The sequence below is a fragment of the Molossus molossus genome, unplaced genomic scaffold (genome assembly GCF_014108415.1).
Source record: "Molossus molossus isolate mMolMol1 unplaced genomic scaffold, mMolMol1.p scaffold_m16_p_5, whole genome shotgun sequence".
Lineage (NCBI taxonomy): Eukaryota > Metazoa > Chordata > Mammalia > Chiroptera > Molossidae > Molossus > Molossus molossus.
The window spans coordinates 114,811,220-114,832,861 of record NW_023425388.1 but is presented as its reverse complement, the minus strand read 5'-3'; the positions used below and the strand labels follow the sequence as shown (position 1 = coordinate 114,832,861).

Here is a 21,642-nt window from a genome sequence, read left to right as displayed (position 1 = left end):
AGCAGTCCTTTTGCAGATGGGGAAACTGAGACTTAGGAAGTACCTTCCCCAGGATCCCCAAGCTGGTATGTGGTGGGGTTTGGAAGTTGGAGTTTAAATTCACGTCAACACAATGGATTTAACTCCACTTTGGTGCCTGACTCATAAAACCAAAGTTAATGTCATCATATAACACACAGAATTAATAATGACTATGACATGAATCCTGGGTACCCGGCTGACAGGTTATTACCTAAGTCAACTTTTTTTTTATTTTTTTTTATTTTTATTTTTTATCCTCACCCGAGGATATTTTTCCATTTTTTGTACAGATAGAGTGGGAGGGAGAGAGAGGAAGGGAGAGAGAGAGAGAAACATCGATGTGAAGGGACACATCGAGTGGCTGCCACCCGCACGACCAACCAGGGCTGGGGACAAACTGCAACCGAAGTACGTGCCCTTAGCGGGAACCGAACCCGGGTCTCTCCGGACCGCAGGCCGACGCTCTAACCGCTGAGCCAAACCGGCCAGGGCTAAGTCAACTTTTTTTTTAAATGTTGTTTTTGTTTGATCAAAGGAGGCGTTTGTAGAGAGGTGAAAAGAGGGTGTGATTCATTCAGCCTCCCGCCCCTCCTTCTCGAAACCACACCGTCTTTATTATATTACCACTGAATTATGATTTTAATTTAATATACGTAAGGAAACGCTTGCTCACGATGGCAGGCACAAAAAGACTAGTTACAGGTCACTCGAGCGCGTTAGCCAAAAGAAACCAAATAAAAATTATTTATGATACATCAGTTGCTTTTTTCCCCCTCATAAATCTGGAAAAGAAAATTGGTCTTGGTTTCTCATTTTTAATGTGCTTCCTTCCTGTGAATTATGTAAAACTTCCACGGACATAAACACCTGTACATACAAAGAAGCAGTGTGGCCGTATGGGCGACCTCCGTTTTCCATTCTTCAAGGAAAAATCGTGAAAGATCAGCTATTTACCTGCGCTCCAGCTCTGACAGGAAGCTCATTTGAAAGATTTATGCATCTAACTCACGTGGGCAACCTGTTTCTTACTGGAAACTGACATAAAGCTCCGAGCTGAGCTAAGCTGGTTGGAAGGGAGAAGGGGCGACTGTCCCTCCCTGAGCTTTGACAGATGGGAAGCAGGTGGACACAGACAACCCCATGGAGAGAAGATCAAGTTTAATGTATCTTCCCACATGCCATCGAGTTAGAGAAGGTCATCAGAGGTTCAAACTCGTCCATATCGCTGGAAGGTAGAAAAATTTAATTATATTATTATTATTGTTATTATTTTGCTTGCTTTCCCTATTCCTTCTTCCTCCCCATCACCCCTGTTCTACCGATTACTCCCCACCTTACTGCTTGCTTACACTCTCCCTCAGTGATTCTCTCCCCTGCCCCCCACGGAACTCTCTTTCTCATCTGGATCATCAATGTCATCAAAATATAGGTTTTGCATTTGCGTGTTCTTTTTTCCTGAAGTGTGTTCCGTATGTTACTTGGCAACTGTAACCCACGGAGCAGCTGTAGCTGGGAAATGGTGAGAGCACTTGGGGCTAGACCGGGATGTGTCACTGCTGCCTATATGTGCACACGACACATGCCCACTTCCTGGGGACTTGCACGTGCCGTTGTTGTATATTTCTGGATGTGTACACAGTCCTCTGCCTGCAGGACCAGGGCCAGCGGGTGTGAGGCTACAATCTGCTCGGCTTCAGCCCGGGTACGTGAACATGCACAGAGGGCAGACCTGGTTCCAGCAACACAAGGGCGCTGTCCCCTGGGCCGACGGAGGGGCCTGCCTGGCAGGTCCAGCCCGGCTCTGGTTTTCTGTGGCTGCCAACGTGTCATTGCCCTAGCGTGGGAGGCCAGCCTTGGTGTCCCAGCCTGCGGGGTCAGGTCGGAGACCCCACTTACCCCGCAGCAGCCTGCGCACAGGGTCCCTAGGAGGCCGTTGACCACCTGGATGGCGCAGATGACCGCCTGGACCACCGCTATGACAGCCAGGATGGAGAAGAGGGTCAGGTTCCAGGACACCACGTTTCTGGGCTCCTCACACTTGCTCCATAAGGACTTGTCACTGAGGTAGTCTCTGTCGGGAGCACAGGAGAGGAAGGAGACATCTATAAAAGGTAGGCGATACCCTAGACTACAAAGGCACCATAAAAATTTATCTTTTGAAACACTTCCTATCTAAAACATAAGCTCAAGAAGACATATATTGCATAATATCTATATTTTTGAAAACAATACCTAACATTTCTCAAAAAATTTTTTTTTCTTTATTTTTTTTTTAGAGAAAGAGGAAGGGAGAGGGAGAGAGATAGAAACATTGATGAGAGAGAACATTGATGGGTCGCCTCCTGTGTGCCCCACACTGGGGATCGGGCCCACAAACTGGGCATGTGCCCTGACTGGAAATCAAACTGGCGACCTCTTGGTGCAGGGTCAGCGCTCAACCACTGAGCCACACTGGCCGGGCACATTTCTCTTTTTTTTGTAATTAAAAAATTTTTTTATCTTTGCTGTTGAAATTATTACAGATGTCCCTCCATTTTTCCCCAATTGACACCCCCCTCCTCCCCACCCCACACCTTCACCACACTATTGTCTGTGTCCATTGGTTATGCATCTATGTACAGAAGGTCTTTGGTTTATCTATTCCTGCTTCCCCAACCCGCTTCCCTCTGAGGTTTATCAGTCTGTTTCCTACTTCCATGTCTCTGGACCTATTTTGTTCAATAGCTTATTTTGTTCCTTATATTCCACAAATAAGTGAGATCATCTGATACTTGTCTTTCTCTGACTGGCTTATTTTACTTAGGATAATATTCTCCAGGTTTCTCCATGACATCTCAAAGGATGAGAGATCTCTCTTTCTTACAGCTGCATAGTACTCCATTGTGTACATGTACCACAGCTTTTTTATCCATTCGTCTACTGATGGACACTTGGGCTGTTTCCAGATCTTAGCTATTGTAAATAGTGCTGCTATGAACATAGAGGTACATATATTCTTCCTGATTGGTGTTTCATGCTTCTTAGGGTATATTCCTAGAAGTGGGATCACTGGGTCAAATGGCAGTTCAATTTTTTTTTTTTTTAATCATCCTCACCCGAGGATATTTTTCCATTTTTTTGTACAGATAGAGTGGGAGGGAGAGAGAGAGAGAAACATCGACGTGAAGGGACACATCGAGTGGCTGCCACCCGCACGACCAACCAGGGCCGGGGAAAAACTGCAACCGAAGTACATGCCCTTAGCGGGAACCGAACCCGGGTCTCTCCGGACCGCAGGCCGACGCTCTAACCGCTGAGCCAAACTGGCCAGGGCGGCAGTTCAATTTTTAATTTTTTGAGGTAGCACCATATTGATTTCCATAGTGGCTGCACCAGTCTGCATTCCCACCAGCAGTGCACTAGAGTCTCCTTTTCTCCACACCCTCGCCAGCACTTGTTGTTTGATGATTTGTTGATGGCGCCCATTCTGACAGGTGTGAGGTGATACCTCATAGTCATTTTAATTAGCATCTCTCTGATGCTTAGTGACATTGAGCATTTTTTCATGTCTCTTGGCCATTTGTATGTCCTCTTTGGAGAAGTATCTATTCAGATCCTCTGCCCATTTTTAATTGGATTGTTTGGTCTTCCTTTCGTTGAGTGATATGAGTAATTTATATATGTTGGACATAAATCCCTTATCTGATGTATCATCAGCAAATACATTCTCTCATACAGTGGGTTCCCTTTCCATTTTGATGCTGGTTTCTTTTGCTGTGCAGAAGCTCTTTAGTTTGATATAGTCCCATTTATTAACTTTGTTTGTTTGTTTCACTTGCCCTAGGCAGTGTATCAGTGTAAATTCTGCTTTGTGTGATATCTGATATTTTGCTGCCTACATTTTTTTCTAGGATTTTTATGGTTTCACGACTTACATTTAAGTCTTTTATCCATTTTTTGAGTTTATTCTTGTGTATGGTGTAAGATGGTGGTCTATTTTCATTTTTTTGCATGTAGCTGTCCAATTTCCCCAACACCATTTATTGAAGATACTATCTTTACTTCATTGTCTGCTCTTGCCTCCTTTGTCAAATATTAATTGAGCATAATGTGTTGGGTCAGTTTCCGGGTTCTCTGTTCTGTTCCATTGATCTATATGCCTGTTCTTGTGCCAGTACCGGGCTGTTTTGATTACAGTAGCTTTGTAGTAGATTTTTGGAATTGTGATCCCTCCTACTTTGTTATTCTTTTTCACAATTGCTCTCGCTATTCAGGGTCTTTTTTGGTTCCACATAAACATTTGGAATCTTCGTTCTAGATCTGTGAAATACGCTTTTGGTATTTTAATAGGGATTGCATTGAATCTATGGATTGCTTTAGGTAGTATGGACATTCTAATGATGTTGATTCTTCCAATCCATAAACATGGTATATGCTTCTACTTATTTATAACTTCCTCTATTTCTTTTTTCAATGTGCTGTAATTTTTTGAGAAGATGTCTTTTACCTCCTTGCTTAAGTTTATTCCTACGCATCTTAGCCCTAGCTGGTATTGGCTCAGCTGTTGGGGCGTTGGCCTATGGACCAGAGAGTCCTAGGTTCAGTTCCCGCTAGGGGCACATACCAAAAAAAATATATATTCCTAGGCATCTTATTTTTTTTTGTTGCAATGGTAAATGGGATTGTTTTTTTTAGTTTCTCTTTCTGTGTGTTCATTATTGGTGTATAAAAATGCCACTGATTTCTGGACGTTAGTTTTGCATCCTGCTACTTTGCTGAATTCATTTATGAATTCTAGTCATTTTTTGTTGTTGAGTCTTTAGGGTTTTCTATGTACAATATCATGCCATCTGCAAATACTATACCTAACATTTCTGTAGACTATATACTATGTGTCAGGCCTTGTTCCAAATGTTTCATACTTATAACTATTTTAGTTTTTATAGAAGACTTGTGGTTTTTTTCTTCTATTTCACAGATAAGACGTTGAGGCACAGACAGGCTAAGTTTCTTGCCCTAGGTCACACAGCTACTCAGTGACAGAGTGACATTTGTGAGCTGACGGAGAGGATGGGTAAATACAGCATCTACTAGGGGCCAGGAAAACGAACATGCTTCAGGAGCAGAATCTCACACACGTCCCCGGCTTTATCCCACCTGCTGTCACTCGGGACCGCGTGGGTGTTTGATACAATTCTGTCAGGTCTAGTGGCCATCGGAAGCCCCCTGAAAGTACAATCGTGCCATGTAGTTACAGGGAAGAGCTTAACTTTTTAAAAGCCTAATTCTAGCCAAATTGTGAATTCGACTCAACCTTGTTTGACAACCTTTGTTTCTGATGAATTCTTTAGTAATTGGTGCACACTTATGCGAATATATTCGGTGTTGAAATGTGAAAGATGTTTGCAGTGATGAAGATGCATTGGCGTTTAGCCGTCAGAAGAACCAATGGAACGAGAGCTTGCTCTTGATTTCAAAGTGAAATGTTGTGTAGAGCATGGACCCAGCTTCCAAAAGAGCGCAGGTTCCAGGCGCTCCAGCTGTGTGGCTCATCGGTGAACCGGCAATAACATTGTCTGTGACATACTAGTAAAGTGCTGAGGACAGTGCCTGGCATATAGTAAGTGCTCAGTAAACACTAGTATTGTCCAGGCTGGTTTGGCTCAGCGGTTAGAGTGCTGGCCCTTGCACTAAAGAGTCCCGGGTTCGATTCCGGCCAAGGGCATGTACCTCGGTTGCAGTTCATCCCTAGCCCCAGGGTCGTGGGGGTGGCAACCAATTGATATGTCTCTCTCACCTCTCTCTCTCTCTTTCTCTCTTTCCCCCTCACACTCTGTCTGAAGATAAATGTAAAAATATCCTCGGGTGAGGATTAAAAAAATAAAATATAAAACAATAAACAAATGCTAGTTTTGTTATTATTTTACTCAATCTTCACTGTCTGGTCTAAAGGAGAGAGCCTGGTATTTTGGATTCGGATGGACTTGGGTTCGAATACAAGCTTTCCTGTAACGAGCGGTGTGCTCCTCATACAGTTGCTCACTCCCCTCCCCATCCCTTTCCCACCAGGCAGCATCAGTTTCTTCATCCATAAAATAGGCCGAAAACACCCTCTCCAGTGTGAGAATTCACTGAGATAATACACCTTATGTACTGTGTAAGACCTCTTTTTTTAAACATTGGTCTTTCTGTTCCACATTTTTCTATGCAGTCCTATCTATCTTTGCAGTTTCTACACTTCATGATGATAAGTTACCAAGAGACAGTATTTTCCAGGCACTTTAGGTAAAGAGAAGACCCTGAGATGAAGTGACTGGCCCCTCTGAGCTCCTCCCTGTCCTGAAGCCTGTGAGAGTGGTGTCCCGACAGCACCCCCTGGTGGGGAGAGCGGTACAGTGCACACGGGGAGCTTGGAAGCCAGGCTGGAGTTGGGTGCCTGGAGCAGTCACAAACCACCAGGGACGGCAGTTCCAGGCCCTTCTGTCCCGACTCTCAGGTTCGGAGACTCTCAGAGGCGCGGCAGTGACTGCTCTCCGTCCTCCGGGGAGAGGGCTCTCATTTCATGGACCGGGGGGCTCATCATGCTCCCACTCTCCGAGCCAGGGGAGCGGAGGCCGTGCACAGCCGCCCCCCTGAGCCCAGTGCACAGCGCCCTGTCCTCGGGAAGGGCACCTCCACGGGCGGCCGGGACCGTCAGCGCCGGACCGAGCCCAGGAGGCCCTGCGCCCATTGCTGGCGGCGGAAGGGGGGCCGGGCAGCCCGAAGGCTTTGCTGGCCCCTCTGCCTGGCTCCTGAGGTGCCACCCCCTCTTCTGGGACAGAGCGGGACGCTCCTCCTGCCCTCGGCGGCCCTGCCCCTCTGTGCTCCCCAGCGCCGGGGTGGTCGTCTGGGCACTGGGCTGTGTTCTCGGGGGCTGTCCCTCACACGGGCACAGACCACGGCCCTGCCCCCGCCCCCAGCTCGGGCACAGGGGGTTCCCGTGAGTAACAGCAGCTGCCACTGCTGTGACCTGCCGCGTCCGGCCCTGGGCCCGGGCTTCACATCCCCTCCAGCCCTCCCCGGAGGTCGCTGTCCTTGACCAGTCAATGCCGCACACGGTGGCCTTCGGGCTCAGTCACTGGGTGAGGGACCCATACGCAGATGAGGAAGCTGAGGCTGGAAATGGAAGTGCCCGGGTTTGAGCTGAGGTCTGTCTGTCTCCACAGCGAGCGCCCGAACCATCACAGCGCCCTCTGTTTAAGTACCTCATCTCCTTAGTCTCTCTGCAACATGACAGTGATCAAACACAGAGATGCATCTAGAATAGTGTGCCCATCAAGGGTTACCTACACCACGATAAAGAGATCATTCTTTTGACTGCTTGAAAAGATTCAAATCAGGTCACAAAATTATTATAAAAGCATAACATTTAGTCTGGTAGGTGTGGCTCAGTGATTGAGCATCGACCCTGCACCAAGAGCTTGCAGGTTCGATTCCCAGTCAGGGCACATGCCCAGGTTGTGGGCCCGATGCCCAGTGGGGGGCATGCAGGAGGCGGCCAATTGATGTTCTCCATCATCGATGTTTCTATCTCTCTCTCTCCCTCTCTCTGTCTAAAATCAATAAAGAAAACTGTTTTTTTTTAAACATAACATTTAAATTATTATAAATCTTCACCTGAAGATATGTTTATTGATTTTAGAGAGAGGAAGGGAGAGAGAGAAACACAGATGTGAGAGAGAAACGTTTATCAGTTGCCTCCTGTACATGCCCCGACCAGAGATCAAAGCCTCAACCTTTGGTTGTATAGGATGACGCTCCAACCCACTGACCCACCTGGCCAGGGCTAAAAGAATAACACTGTAGAAAGTTCTAATGCAAGTAATAAATTCCATTTATAGCAATGAATTGTTAATACATCTGTCATAGAGTGCCAATCAAGGTTTATTTATACCACGACAAGGAGATTATTCTCCTTGTATCTTCATTTGTGTACTTGAAAAGATGGGGTTAAATCACAAAATCATTAAAGGCACAGTTACCTGAAGCAAAACTTCAAGAAAAAGGATGTTTCTACTCTCTAAAGGGAGGTCATGCGAGCTGGGCAGGGCCCTTTGCGCCCCACGTGGGCGTGGGTGTGCGAGGGGAGGGTGGGGCTTCACGTGGCACAGTGAGACCACGCCCTGCCTGCCAGTGCGACCCGGGATCCCTGGTGTTCCAGTCTCCCATTGATTCGAACACAGATGCTCTCTACCAGGTTTTATATCCCTCAAGGACAGTGTCATTCACCAGACAAAGAGCAAACCTATTCGGACTGCGCTGATGATATTGTTAGAATTAATTAATAAGACAAGGGTCCTTGGAAGAAGACGTAATCCGGAGCTCACAGCCACACCCCGGGTGGGAGAGCCTGAGCCCCCAGGGGAAGAACCTCAGGAGGGGGCTCAGCCTTCAGGCGCCTGAGCCCTGTGCCCAGGCAGGCCAACCGCACCAGGGGCCCACAGCCTCGGTGCCCGGAGAGGACAGTGCCCAGCACGCTGCGGGTCCCTGCCTGTCCCAGGAGTGTACCAGAGGCCTTGCCTTCCTGTGTAACTGTAGAGAAGGAGGGTGACATTTCACGTGAAACCTGTGAACACGGAGACCTCGGATCCCAACAGAACCGGTACCGCCACCCCCTGCCTGAAGCCTGCTCGGAGCTTCTTTAACTTCTCACTGTAAATGAGTAAAGGGGTCGAGTCCATAGCTCGGGGTCCTGCGGATTTTCTAGCAATGAGCCTCCTCCGCCTGCAGGGGGACCTCACAGCCACCTCTCCTGACCTGCAGCTGTCATGGCTGTGCTGGGCGGGGCTCGGTGTGAGCAGAGCAGCCGGGCCCAGCCCTGGGGGTTCGAGTCCACCCAGCACCGCGGGGCCCTGCCGCTGGCCTGCCTGTGTCTGAGCTTCAGTCGTCACTACCAGCAGGTGTGGCCACCGCGGACTTGAAAGAGGCCCTGTGACTGCGGAATTCCCCGCTTCATGTCACTGACACGAGCTTCAATGTGGACAGCTCCACAGGCTCCGGCTGGGGCACCGGGCGGTGCGTGCAGAGGGGAAGGTGTCATAGAGGAGCCTGAGCCTGGGGGCAGGAGGGGTGAACTCGGGCCTGCCCCGCCCCACCTGGCTGCTGGCGCTGAGCAAGTCAAGTGCACTAAGCCTGGCTTGGCAGGAAGTACATGACCTTTTGGGGTTGTTACAGATATTAAATTATAATCTTGTTTAAAAAAACAAGGGAAAGTTTTAAAATAAATTACAAAGCACCATGGAAATACGGTGTCATTTTAATGAGTTCCATTAACATAAACTCTCGTGAAGAATGTACAATGTTTCCAATGTCATTAGCTACACATTTGCACCTTGAAACATTGTTTCATTCTGGGGATCCAGGGAAGCCTTCCAGCCCTGTTGGTGAGTAATCATTCTTGTTTCCTCCAGTAAGCTTTGCAATGGAAGCCGTGCTCTCTGTGTATCAATACTGTTAGTCGTCTCGTGTGTCTGCCAGGAACTTGGGGCGTCAGTGAAGACCCCGCACATCTCCCTCCCCAGGGCAGCCTAGGTGCCCCTTTCACTGTTTCTCCTGGTCTCTGTCAAAGCGGCTCTCGTGCCCCTTTGGTCCAGCGCACAGCCCAGCTCCGCCCCACAGAGCAGCGTGCCCGAGACTTGTACATCACGGTGACGGGAAAAGATGCTCAAGGTCAGTAATCATCAGGGGATGCAAATTAAAACCACCATGAGCCATCACTTCACACCTGTCAGAATGGCTCCCATCAATAAATCAACAATCAACAAATGGTGAGGATGTGGAGAAAGAAAACCCCGGTGCACTGTTGGAGGGAATGCAGACTGGTGCAGCCACTGTGGAAAGCAGTATGGAGTTTCTTCAAACTTTAAAAATGAAACTGCCTGTGACCCAGCGATTCCACTTCTGAGAATTTATCTTAAGACCCCGAAACACTAATTTGGAAGAATATATGTACCCCTATGTTCATAGCAGCATTATTTACAATTGCTAGGATCTGGAAATAGCCAAGTGTCCATGAGTGGATAAAAAAAAGCTGTGGTACATATACACAATGGAATACTATGCAGCTGTACAAAAGCAAGATCTCTTACCTTTTGAGACGACATGAAGGGACCTGGAGAGCATTATGCTAAGTGAAATAAGCCAGTCAGAGAAAGACAAGTATCACATAATCTCATTCATATGTGGAATCTAATGAACAAAATAAACTATCAAAGAAAATAGAAACAGATTCATAGATAGAGAACAGACTCATAGCTGGGAAGGTGAAAAAGGTGAAGGGATTAAGCAAAAAAATAAAAAACTCATAGACATGGATAACAGGTGATTACCAGAAGGAAGGGAGTTGGAGGGTAGAAGAGGGTAAAGAGGGGGTAAATAGTGATGAGAGGAGACTGGACTTGGGGTGTTGAACACACAATACAATATTCAGCTGATGTATTATAGATGTGTCCACCTGAAACCGATATAATTATACTAACTAATGATACCCCAATAAATTGAATGAAAAGAAAAAGATGACAGGGCATGTGCAGTTTCTCCCCTTGTCCACCTGTCTGATGGTGCCCCTTGTGGTGACAAGTGGGCATTGCAGGGTGTACCTTACCCATTGATGAAGGGGTAGCCCCACTGGCCACCGGCCATGAGACATTTCGGACCTCTTCTGATGGCGATGAGTGAGACCATGAGTGAGTACCCGGCACCCAATAATCCAATCCCAGCGAAGATTAAGGAAGAGAGCATCTGGAAGAGAACGAGAGAGACAGCACTGTTCTGACGTGGGTCTACAGGTGGTCTTAACGCAGGGCTGTTGCGGGCAGAAGCCAGTCTCACAGGAGACGGGGCCTCTGGGGTCTCCCAGAAGGATTTTGGTGTCCTGTCGCATGCAGGTTCTGCTTATGAGAAAGAGCAGAATTCTAGAAATCCTCCTCGTTGGGATCCTATTCCTTGAGATCGAAATGACTGTCTAACTCTCCTCCCTGCGGTGGCAGCCTTCAAAATATCTGTAGACATTTTATACCTTAGACATGTTTTATATTAAACATATCTCCACCTCTTCTACTCTATAAAAGTCTTCTCTTCTTTGGGCGAAACAAGCTCAACATTCCTGTTTAAAAGAACTGTTTTTATAGGACAGGGATTACTTAATGAAGCATCAATTCTATTAGCATCTTTTTATTTAATTATAAAATCAAAATAGAATTATCCAATGTGAAAGGCAGAAATAGCCCGGCGCACCTTTGACTGACTGACTCTTACAGATTAAAAAAAAAAAAAATAGAAAAAAAAAATTAGGCCCAGAGACACAATGTCCATCCTAAACAGTGATAAGAGAGGAGTGTGAAGCATTAATGATTTTGGAAACAGAGGTAGAAAATGATCACCTCAATTACTTTACTCCGGTGATGTGAAGGAGTACCGCAAAGCACATAATTTTAGCGGGAACCTTTTTTTTTTTTTTTTTAATCCTCACCCGAGGACATTTTTGCATTTTGTGTTCAGACAGAGCGGGAGGGAGAGAGAGGAAGAGAGAGAGAGAGAAACATCGATGCGAAGGGACACATCGAGTGGTTGCCACCCGCACAACCAACCAGGGCCGGGACAAACTGCAACCGAGTTACGTGCCCTTAGTGGGAACCGAACCGGGTCTCTCTGTACCTCAGGCCGACGCTCTAATCGCTGAGCCAAACCGGGCAGGGCACAAAGCACATAATTTTAATGTGGGTTTTTTTTAATCCTCATCCGAGGACATTTTTCCATTTCTTGTTCAGATAGAATGGGAGGGAAAGAGAGGAAGAGAGAGAGAAACATCGACGTGAAGGGGCACATCGAGTGGCTGCCACCCGCACGACCAACCAGGGCCGGGGACAAACCGCAACCGAGGTACGCGCCCTTAGCGGGAACCAAACCCAGGTCTCTCTGGACCGCAGGCCAACGCTCTAACCACTGAGCAAAACTGGCCAGGGCAATGTGTGTGTGTGTTTTTTTTATTATTTATTTTTATTTTTTGAGGTACGTGCCCCTAGTGGGGACTGAACCTGGGACTCTCTGGTCCAGAGGCTGGCTCTCCAACCGCTGAGCCAAACCAGCCAGGGCAAAGCACATGATTTTAAGTCAGCAGACCCAGGCTCAAATCTCAGCATGGCCACTTTTCTCTGTGGAGTGACTCTGCCTAATGCTGTTTCCTCCGAGTCTTAGTTTTCCCATCTGTAAAATGGGCACAGTAAAGCCCATCTGAAGGTGCCTTGGGAAAATTAGATGCGATAACCTAGGTCAAATGTCAGGCTCTTCCTTTCCCCTTGGTGTGTCACTAATAGTCTTATCGATGTACATTTAGAGAATGGGAGCTGGGGGTCGATCGACTGTGCCTGGGCATTTGAAATCTAGGTAATAACGGAGTTCCACCTTAGTTGGTATTTGTTTTCATATCATATATAAATGTATTTTGGGTGCAATTTTTTAGACTGAGCTCTGGCCCCGTGTGCCTTATGAAGCCTTGTCTGACTCCCCATACAGAACCTACCAATGCCTCCTTCCTGCCTCCGAGCCCCGGTACCTGACTGTCTAAACTTCTATCAGCACAGTGCCTGCAATACTAAGATGTGTACCTTTTCCTGTCTGTCTTCCCCACCAGAGCACAGACTCCTTGAAGCCATGGACAGTGAGTTATTTGAAGCCAGTTAGGACATTGTTTGGGTTTTCTGCTTCCTGGCTTATCAAAGGACAACAACCTATTGGATGATTTTAGTGGTTAAAATTTCATATCACTCATTATGTAGATTTTTTCCCCTGAATTTTTGTCTAGGGAATTCCAAATCCACGCTCACCTTCAAGAACATTTGTGAGTATACTCTAGGTCAAAAGTAAATGAAGCTTTTGGTCAATTTATCATATTAGAACAGACAGTCTCTTTTCCAAAAGATGTCTTATCGAATAATTTTGGAAATTGCTAAATTATATAAAGTTAAATCAATTTCATTCCTGTCATACTTCTAAGAAACTTTGTGACACGCTAGTGTGTGTGAACTTTCAGGAAGGGAACATACTATTAATGCAGAAATAGAAGAAAACTATTAGCTCCCAAATTGTCCCTCAGAACCGAGGGTCCTGCCGTAGGTGTGAGTCTCTATTTCATTGACCAGACACTAGGCACTTCCTCAGTGTGGATTCGAACAACCAAGTCCTGTGTGGGGAAGACATTTGTCAGATAGACCCCAGTTAATGCTGGTGACAGAACTGACGAACACAGTTTAACACGTTCATTAACGAGGAAAGTCGGCCTCTGATTCCTAGTGCTGGCTACTGTGGCCAGCAAGCTTCCCAAGGGCGTCTGGATGAGCACACGCAGTGTCACAGCTGGTGGTCGTCAACATGCACCTGCAGGGGAACCTGTGGATGAGGGGCTGGTCTCCGTGAGCTGACACCGTGACAAAGAGCAAAACGTCCACTGACAACGTGTGTTTGGACTGAAACGGAGGAGATGCTGGGGGAGCTTCAATGGCTCCCCAGGTGTCTTTAGTAGCAGCAAAGACGCGGATGTTAACAAAGCATGAATATGTTAAAGATGCATGCGTGGGGGGAAAGCCATATTCCAAAATCAACATATTAAAATTATTGTCTATTTTACAGAACATGTGATGCAAAATGAGCGTCTGCCCCTGCGACTTTGTATAGTCATGTTTGTTAAGAGCTCATTTGGAAACTTCTTTGTGGGACACGTCCCGTTAATTACTGCCTTCTATCGGGGTATATGCGGTACTTTTCAGAGTGGTCCAGTCTCGTGGAGTCGGTCCCTGTTTTGTGTGAGTTCCTGCCAGAGCTACTCCGGGAAAAGCTGCTCCACTCCGAGAGCTGGTCCAGCCAGTTCTCCGTCCCTGGGCCACCTCCGCGCTCCACCCCAGCGGCTGCTCGTCAGACCCCGATGGCGTTCCCCTGGGAGTGGCAGATGGTCCCAGCTCAGCCCCTGAAACCCCACACTCAGGTCGCACCTCCTCGCGCCCCTGCAGCCCCCGGGCACGCGTGGCCGGAAGGAGCTGGAGCGCTGTTCACCGCAGGGGTTGTCTGCACGGGAAACAGAAGCTGCGGGGAAGGGCTGCTCTCATCCTGACTGGCTCCAGGGATCCGAAGCCAGGATCCCCACGAAATAAATGGTTAAGTATCTTCACGACTACGTTTTTGTTAAAAAGGAGGTCTCAGAAACCATCTCTGCCCTCCCCTCCCCTTCCACGAGCGCCGTGGCTGCGTGGTCTCATCGCCTGTTCCCAGCACACCTGCCAGGTGTGTGATGCACATTTTCCAGACGGAACACGGAGGCGACTCGAAACCAAAGGAATCGCTCTGAGCCCGATAGTCCGGTGGTGGGACGGGGATGACTCCATGGCCACTGTTTCCGAAGCCCAGGCTCTGGGCTGGAGACCTTCTCAGTCCCTTGTCAAGAAGGGGCCGAGCTCGATGATGAGTTGGGGTCTCCTCCCTCCCACCCGGGGTCCCGCACCCGCCACTCCTTCAAACACACGCGCCGGGCACACCGCCCGCGCCGGCCGTCTGCTCCGCAAGGAGCCCCGTGCGTGGCCCTGGTCCGGCTCAGAAGTCAAGGGGCCTGCGAGGGAAACATAGTGTTTCGCTTACTTGACTTGAGTCTTAGTGATCAGTCAGGAATGATTAAACCAGGGATGGAGATATTAGGGTATCTACAATCACTGTCCTGAGAAAAAGTGTAAAATAGCCAGCAGAAACTTCCTCTGCAATGAAGCCGGGAGGTCAGGGAGGCCGCCGCTCTTGCTGCAGGGACAGGGGCTCCTGCAGCTCGGGCCCTGGGCGTGGTTCACCATCAGGCTGCAGGTCTCCGGTTTCACGTTTGTGTCGTCTCCAAATCAACCCGTTTGCTGGAGAAATATCTGTCTATCTTTTTAAGGTCAACAAAAGATTGTATTTGCAGGAAGACAGTTTGGAAGTCTGAGGAGACCTGGCCCCCAGCCCTCTCAGCATCACCCAGGCTCCCAGCGCCCTGCCTCAGCCTCCTGTGGGAAACAGGAGAACGTGGTGGAAGGGTCTAGAAGGTCCCTTCAGCTAAAGCAACCCAGGGTTTGAACACCCACGGGCCAGCACGAGAGGAGACTGGCTCGTGCGGTCCTGCTGTGGGCTGGGGAAGTGCATCCTGGACCTGTGAGCAGACAGCAGCGCACACCCAGCGATCGATGCAAAGGCGAACCTCCCGCGTTTTAGTTAAGTCTGAGCGTAGCGGTCATGGGCGTGAATAACAGGCATCTGTCTGAGTGCTGGTCACTCCCTGTGACCTTGGCAAGTTCATCTCTCTGAGGCCTCCACCTCCATTCTGCGAACAAGGTCAGTAATGAGTACTGCCTGAGGGAGGCCATAACACGTAAGATCGTCAGAGGTACATGCTCTCGAACATCAGATGAGCCCAGGTTATTATCTAACAGCCCACCCAGTACCTCACTGATAGGATACCCAGAATGCTCTATTTCCAAGTTTCAGATAATTTCCATGTCATTAGCAAGCATTTGATACACGTTATTCTTACCATGTAGTCTTTTCATTATCATACCCTCCCATACTCTTGTTTTCCACAAACACAGTTGTGCCCAGAGAGCAGTCTGTGCAGGAAAAGAAAAGCAGACAGGCTAACTCTCTGGGTGTTCAACACGCCTGTCCTGGCCACACTGATAAAGACAAGTGTTTAGCCCGGCCGGTGTGGCTCAGTGGTTGAGCGTTGACCCTGCACCAAGAGGTCGCCAGTTTGATTCCCGGTCAGGGCACACGCCCAGGTTGTGGGCCCGATCCCCAGTGGGGGACATGCAGGAGGCAGCCAATCCATGTTCTCTCTCATCGATGTTTCTATCTCTCTCTCTCTTCCTCTCCCTTCCTCTCTCTCTCAAATCAATAAAGAAAACAAAAGTTTTTTTTAAAAAAAATATGTTCGTGTATCTGCTCTAAATGCTTCCCTTGGGATGGAAAATTAAAATGCCCTCCCTCTCTGTCGGCCCTGGAGACAGACCCCTCGGGATTGGACCCCAGCTCTGTCCCTGTCCGAGGTGGGTCCTTGGTCAGGTGTGGACTGATGTCTGCTGAGCCAGAGGGAGGAGGCTCTGGCGGCTGGAGAGGGAGGAAAGGGGGTGGTTTGGGGACATGGTGTTTAGAGACTTGGGTGGTGGCAACATGTTGGAGAAACATATCTGGTGGGCATAGAGTTTCCTCCTTAGCAATTATCCTGAGAGCTATAAAGAGATTACCTGAAGGGTTTCCCCCTTAAAACATTAACTTCCTGTATTTTCTGCCTCGGCCAGGCTGGGTGTGGGGTGTGCACTCAGGAAGTTAATGTCATGTGCCTCAGATTCCTTGTTATAAAGTGGGGTGTTCAATGCCTAACCGAGAAGAATTTGTGAGAATTGAGCCTAAAGGTTTGGAAATCACCTGACATCCCTCCTGAGTGTTTTGCTCTCTTGTGATGCCCCCTCACTCCTACCAGCGTGCTTGTAGTTAATTGCATTTTGCCAACAACCGGCCCCCCCTCCCCAACTGAAAGAGCAGGCAAGTATTAATAAAACAATGTTGCACAGGCAAGGGTTAATGAAACAATGTTGCACAGAAACCCAATACTCCTTGAACACCTGGAGGGCACTGCTGTGAGCCTTGGGAAATAACTCAAGTCTTCCCGCATGAGAGCACCGACCAGATGATGCTACAGCTTTCTTCAACTGACACACGTGTACATACTGTCTTCATGGAACGGCACTGCTCCATCCAGATTCTCCAACAACAGGGGGACAGGGCTTCAGAGCAGGGCACTTGACAATGGCTGGGGGTGGGGGTGGGTAGCACCGCTAAACCAGGGGCTCAGCCTTGCCCAGTGTGGGCTGTTCTGCCAACATGCAGGCCCCCCAGTACCATGGTACATTTTTAATTTCTGAAAAAGAAGTATCCACCTAGTTCAGTGAAGTCTATTTGGAACAGTTGGCCGCTGATTACAAAGAAACAAACCAGAAGAGTAAACGCTTTTGCAGGCATCCCAGAGTGGGTGGTCCCTGGCCCAGGGCCGCGTGCCTCAGTTTACACACTGGCTTGCCTGGCCCTCTGATGGGCACTGGCCCTGTGGACTGTCACTTGGAGATGTCATCCTCCACTTACACCAAGGGCAGATCCCACGGGGTGTGGGGCTGAGGGGCTGAGGGGAGCTCAGACCGACACCTCGGATTGGGCAGAACAGACGTTTCCGACCCTGTGGAACCAGCTGCACGTGTACAAGCAGGAAGTTTCCACCTTGGTCTTGGACCTCACTGAGATCTCATCAAAAAACAAGCTTTGCAAATACTCGGCATGTTATTTCCCTTTTCACTGTGGTTATATAAACCTAAAAACAAGAGAAACAACAACCCTTGTTTTAACAGGCTTATCTTCACCTCTATTCAATACCAGGGAATGAGCTGGTAGACTCCAGCAGTCAGTCTTTCTTCTCTTCACCCAATTCCCTTAATTGCTCTTTGCTGCCCAAATTCTCATCTTCAACTTATTCCCGGAAAGTCTTCCAAGTAGAACAGGGTTACATTTCAAGCAGAAAATTAGTTATATATTTCTTCCTATCTGAATTACATTAAAAATCACGTTATAAATCACACATAATATAATTATATGAAATAAATTGTGGTTATTTTACATCTCTTTGCAAATAATGATTTAACAGTTATTGTGATAATTGATGCTTACTTGGGGCTCGAGATGGTGTTAAGAAAGCGAGAACGTTTTGTTCGCATGATCTTTTATCTCATGTGGAAATCCGTGTGGCGTGAGCAGGGCACCAGCCTCAGCCCTTCACCTGTGCTCATAAATGTTTTGGTTGAATAAATGAGCAAGTGGTGAGAAAGAATGACTAGTTTTGTCTCAGAGCAGAGAGCTGATCTTGGAGAAGTTAAGGTAAGTGTGTGTAGCTCATCACTGGGGTGCAGGTTGGAGCAGGAGCTGACCTTTCTCATCACCCCGCCGTCACCCCAGCTCTACCTTCGTCTTTGCCACGTCAATGTACTCGCTCTTAGTACTTTTCTTTAGGTCAGCCCTCTCTTTCATTCATTCATATCGTCATCTGAATGGAAAACCAGAGTCTTTAGCAAACGTAACCCAGTATCACTGAATTCTTTGTTAAGTTGCTGCGATCCTGGAGCTGGGGGCTGGGTCCCCTTTGGTGAGGAAGGGGGATTATGATGGGTTAGGAATAGTAAAGATCTCTTTCTATAAAAATAAGGTTAGTTTCGTGATACACCCGAAAGGGAGAAGGACAACTGAAAAGCAAGTCGTCTTCCATGCTCCTGCCAACCACAGCACACCTGGACACCGGCAGAGCTGCCCAGACTCGGGGAATCGGATCTAGTCCAACTTCCTCGTGTACAGGTGAGCACGGGGGGCAGAGAGCAGGGCAGTGACAGGCCAGCTGCGGAAACGGGACCCCACCACCCCACGTCCTCGAATTCTTCCCACCCGTGAGGAATGCTGATGCCCAAGCCCTCTCCCCACCGGGAGAAATGGACGGTGTGTGGGGTGTGAAGGAAGAGGCCCAGGGAGCATCTCGGGAGAGGCCCAGTCCCATCCCGCCTCCCCACCTGCAGGCTTGGTGTCCTCCGCGCCGCCCCCCAGTCCTGACACCCTGCTTCTTTGTAACACCCGAGGTGGCGTATACCTGTGTTGTTACTTTGCACCCAGGAAATTCTCTATATCCCTGCACCAGCTGTCCCCAGAGTCCTGCTTGGGGCTGGTTACTTGTCTCTGAAAGGGTTAGTAATTTTTTTTGTGTGTGTGGTACGTGTCCCTAGCGGGAACCGAACCGGGACTCTGGTCCGCAGGCCGCCGCTCAACCGCTGAGCCAAGCTGGCCAGGGCGGGTTAGTAATGTTTTAAAGGGTAAAGGTAAAAGTTTGCAAAAGGCAGAAACTGTGGAAATTGTGTTGCTTGCATGAGCTTTGCTCAGCCTTCTGTTGAGGACGGATAAGGATTATCTGGATTATCCACGAGGCAATGAATCACTCAGCAGATGCCAGACGAGATACCAGACCAGTCCTACTGCAAAGTGGACTGTGGGCCAGGCAGAGGGCATCAGCAGGAACTGCGGAAGCTAGAAGCAGAGTATATAACCCGCACCCCAACCCTGATTCTAGGTTGAACCCTTCTCGGCTCAGCCCGTCTGCACCCAGGCGCTTGCAGTAAGCCGTTTGCTCTGCGTTGGCCTTGTGTGTGGACGTGATCTCTGACCGCTCAGAACTTTCAGTCTCCACGCTCGAGATGCCCAGCACAAGGGGCCACTGTACCCAGGACTGATTTTGGGGTCCGCCCCCCAGTACTCACCGCAAATCTGTTCCCGCACCTCTGGTAGATGCAGCACCCACAGCAGTCATTGTTCTGCAGGTCCAGGAACTGGTTCGCAGGGAGCAGCATCTGCGGCGAGAGAAGCGCTCAGAACCGGCCTGGGGTGGGAGCTGGCCCTGCCGGCCTGGCTGTGTGGGGGGCCACAGCCGTGATGGGGACTCGGTGCCCAAAGGGTACGGCAGGATGGACAGGCGGGCGGGGCGGGGGACCGGTGCTATGGAGTATTTAGACGCCATTTGGCCTGACTGCAGTTTCAATGGAGCAAGATTCTAAGATCTCACACCCCGAGTTTCCTTTTAGATTGTGGGTTAGCAAAAGAAAGAAATATATATCCTCGATGGTCATAAAAGTGTCTCTCTCTCCATCAGAGGCCCCCAGTGTCTCCTGGAAACAAGGAACAAGAAGGCCTTGGCATGTGGGTGGATGAAGAATCCCCTGACACCAGCTTCTCTTGGGTTTTCAGTCCATCAATTTACTGGAGGGTGTTTTCACCACCACCCCTCCCCACAGCCCCTCTCTGGTTAGAATTCAGAAATTCTGTGACCTTCAGCAAAAGATACAATCATCAAAATGGAGAGGCAACCCACTGTATGGGAGAGCATAATTGCCAATGATATATCAGATAAGGGGTTAATTTCCAATATATATAGAGTGCTCATACAGCTCAACAAAAGAAAGACAAAGAACCCAATTAAAAAATGGGCAAAGGAACTAAATAGACACCTCTCCAAACAGGACATACAAATGGCCAAGAGACATATGAAGAAATGCTCATCATCACTAATCATCAGAGAGATGCAAATTAAAACAACAATGAGGTATCACCTCACACCTGTCAGAATGGCCGCCATCAACAAATCATCAAACAAGAAGTGTTGGCGAGGGTGTGGAGACAAGGGGACTCTAGTACACTGCTGGTGGGAATGCAGACTGGTGCAGCCTCTATGGAAAACAATATGATGTTATCTCAGAAAATTTTAAAAACTTCCATTTGACACGGTGATCCCACTTCTAGGAATACACACTAAGAAGCCTGAAACACCAATCAGAAAGAATATATGTACCCCCATGTTCATAGCAGCACTATTTACAATAGGTAAGATCTGGAAACAGCCCAAGTGTCCATCAGTAGACGAATGGATAAAAAAGCAGTGGTACATACACACAATGGAGTACTATGCAGCTGTAAGAAAGAAAGATCTCTTATCCTTTGAGATGACATGGAGGGACCTGGAAAGTATTATTCTAAGCGAAACAAGCCAAACAGAGAAAGACAAGTATCATACGATCACTTATTTGTGGAATATAAAGAACATAACAGTCTGAGGAATGGGGTAGTCCCAGAGATGTGGAAATGGGGTACAGACTGACAATCCCCAGAAGAGGGGGTGGTGGGAGAGAGATAAACCACAGAACTTATATGCATGTGTGCATGAACAATGAACATGGACAACAAACTGGGGACAGGGCAGGGAGGGAGGGGGGGGGAATCAGTGGGGGGGGGGGAGGAGAAACATCTGTAACAAAAATAAATTAATTAATTAACAAAAAAAAAAAAAAAGAAATTCTGTGACCTTCCGCGTGGCTCTGGGAACTTCTCTGGCCCCTGAGAGCTGCCGGCCCCAGTCTAGTTCACTAGTGAACAAGGTGACACGTCCCTGTCAGGTCCGGATGTAGAGGGACGGTCAAGGCACTGACTGTCCACCAAGCCACCTGCCGGGTCCCGTGAGCAACAGAGTCCTCCTGGTCAGTGAGGCCCGACTTCAGAAGAAGGGGAATATCTCCTTCAGGGGGATTTCAAGGTATTTCTACTCACCAAGAGCCCGCTCCCCAGTATTCCTCCGAAATACCAGACCTCTTCCGAAAGGTGGCTGGCACTGTCTATCTCTTTTCCTCCAGGGAAGAATAACAGGATGCTCGCCAGGAAGGCGATCATGGCGAGCAGGGTGAGGGTGCAGCCCAGGCACTTGGCACATACCCCGCTACACATGCCGGGGCGATGGTACAGGGATGGGCAGACCCTCCCTCCCCACCTCCTGCCTGGGCTGTCTTCACAGGTACAGGCCAGGGCGTCCTGGTAAATGTCCCCAGTCCAATCCGTTTTGGAGCCGAGACGCACAGCTTCCTGTGAGCTGTGTCCGTGGAGCTGGTTCGGCTTGTCCAATGGAGCAGAGCCTTGTGGTGACGGCTATTTGTACACGCTCCCTGACCTGCAGTCCCCTTTGGTTTGTGACCC

General features: G+C 48.6%; 1 protein-coding gene across 1 annotated transcript; it reads right to left on the bottom strand.

Moving 5' to 3' along the window:
• Positions 1–1,714: 1,714 nt before the first annotated feature.
• On the bottom strand, positions 1,715–21,396 carry LOC118617048 (transmembrane 4 L6 family member 4-like). Its single transcript, XM_036242533.1, has 5 exons — positions 21,223–21,396; positions 19,386–19,475; positions 10,643–10,779; positions 1,918–2,092; positions 1,715–1,750 (listed from the first exon to the last, which is right to left on the bottom strand). Exons 1-5 carry the CDS (start codon positions 21,394–21,396, stop codon positions 1,715–1,717), a joined length of 612 nt encoding a protein of 203 aa, XP_036098426.1.
• Between the last annotated feature and the right edge of the window lie 246 nt (positions 21,397–21,642).